This window comes from Salpingoeca rosetta (assembly GCF_000188695.1).
Source record: "Salpingoeca rosetta unplaced genomic scaffold supercont1.1, whole genome shotgun sequence".
NCBI lineage: Eukaryota > Choanoflagellata > Craspedida > Salpingoecidae > Salpingoeca > Salpingoeca rosetta.
The window spans coordinates 376,997-379,029 of record NW_004457740.1 but is presented as its reverse complement, the minus strand read 5'-3'; the positions used below and the strand labels follow the sequence as shown (position 1 = coordinate 379,029).

The window sequence follows — 2,033 nt, the reverse complement described above, 5'->3', positions numbered from 1 at the left end:
CAAGCTAAGTCCCCCAGAGCGGGACGAGCTTTCTCGCCAGCTGAAAGATCTGCTGCGAAAGGGCTTCATCAGGCCGTCATCCAGCCCATTTGCAGCCCCTGTGCTCCTGGTCCGCAAAAAAGATGGCAGCATGCGGTTCTGCGTGGACTTCCGGCGCCTCAACCACATCAGCATCAAGGATCGTTATCCCTTACCAGATATGCTGTCTGTCTTGGCAAAATGCGCCGGCCACCGCCTGTATACGACACTGGACCTCTGTTCAGGATACCACCAGCTCCGAGTACACCCGCAAGATGAGGACACGACTGCCTTCGTTTGCGATGACGGCCAATTCGCCTGGCGAGTTATGCCATTTGGTATTGCTAACGGCCCACCTGTCTTCCAAAGGCTCATGGACCGTGTCACTGCCGACATCCCTGGAGTTCTTGTTGTTGACATCACTGTTCCAGTGTCAATGCTTGCTGAGTCAGCAAATTCTGCTGTAAACGTTTCTGTGCACGTGCGCCCAGAAACGGGCGTTTCTGGTTGTTTTGCCACGTGGCACTTCTCTCTCTCCTCCAGTTTTCTGTCTATGTGTGAGAGTGTCTCTCAGTTCATGTTCATTCATCCTACTCAAGTAAACACACACAACTTCCCCTTGCCAAGACAATCTCCCACACAACACACAGCACACTCTGCACACACACATACACACACACACACACACACAAGTCTCCAACAACAGCACCATCACCATGAACTTACAACAGATTATGAGACCCAGTCCAATTAGCGCAGACGGCATCAAGGTCTTCGCTGGCGCTGAGCAGGATGCCAACCTCTTCTTCATCACCGTCGAGGCCAAGCTCATCGCCGCTGGCATCGACGCTGGCATCATCGCCGAGGGTGGTGCTGACCACCAAGGAGACGGGCAGGCTCCAGCAGCTGCCTCATCGCCGAGCCCAAGCACCCACGGTGCTTCGGGTCCCCGCACTCGCTCCCGCGCTCAACGCGGCCCGCGCCGCACTGGCGTCCGCCACGACGCGGGGGACCACGACGACGATGACGACGACGAGGGCGATGGCGACGACCACGGCGCTCAGCCATCTTCCTCCTCTTCCTCTCTCCCTTCTTCCGCCACTCCGAGCGGAGGAGCGCAGGTGGCGTCCCGAGCCTCTGGCCTGCTGGATCCCCGTGATCCACAGGTTGACGCAGCCATCTTCGCGTTCCTCCTTGGCGTCCTGACGGGACACCCGCTGCGGCTGGCCATCACCGACAACCGTGGCCGCTCCGGTGTGCTTGCGCTGCGCCGCCTCCGCGAGCGCTACATCCGCAGCGGCAAGGACCACGTCAGTCGTCTCAGGCAGCAGCTCTCCTCGACCACCTGGTTTGCCCACGGACACCGTCGACACGTTCATGTCCCGCATCACGGACATCAACTCGCAGCTCCTTGCTGCCGGCGTGTCCATCCCGGAGGACGACCTGCGCACCCTCGTCCGCAATGAACTCCCCGCGGAGTTTGATGTGGCGATGCGGTTCATGGAGCGCGAGGACCCGCCGCCATCGCTGTCCAAGATGACGGCGGACCTCATCCAGGAAGAGCGCCGCCTGCATCGTCCCAAGAAGCGCACGCCTGTGCTCGCCATCGGTGGGCCAGGCTCTGGCTCCTTCGCTGCATCGCCAATGCACGCTGGCACGTCGCCCTCCGACACGAGCGGTGGACCATGCTGTCCACCTGCAGAGCGCGTGACTTGCGCGTTCTGCAACTTCCGCGGCCACTGCGCGCAGCAGTGCCGGCAAGCTGCAGGCGGCCAAGCGCTACCACGTCATCGACGTGCGGCAGATTCCTGGCTACGCTGCGCAACCACGGCACCGCCAACGGCAAGCGGGCCAGGATCCTCTCGCCCGCAGCACGGACGAGCAGCTTCCTTTCGAAGAAGGGCGGCCGTCGTCAGGCAGCGGGCGCTTCGGCGGGGGAGAACTGTCGCCATCTACCACGATGCCGTCAGTGCTGCAGCCGGAGGGCGAAGAGGGCCACGCCATCGGACCAGTGC

The 2,033-nt window shown here is 61.6% G+C and overlaps 1 protein-coding gene across 1 annotated transcript in view; it reads left to right on the top strand.

Moving 5' to 3' along the window:
* Window positions 1-734: 734 nt before the first annotated feature.
* The window catches only part of PTSG_11538 (uncharacterized protein), a gene marked incomplete at both ends in the record, with an annotated part of 8,009 nt that continues 6,710 nt past the window's right edge, over window positions 735-2,033 (top strand). Inside the window, 3 exons of the mRNA XM_004998584.1 lie at window positions 735-1,328; window positions 1,426-1,736; window positions 1,768-1,983. Coding sequence (XP_004998641.1) covers window positions 735-1,328; window positions 1,426-1,736; window positions 1,768-1,983 — 1,121 coding nt within the window. The remainder of the gene's footprint in view (window positions 1,329-1,425; window positions 1,737-1,767; window positions 1,984-2,033) is intronic.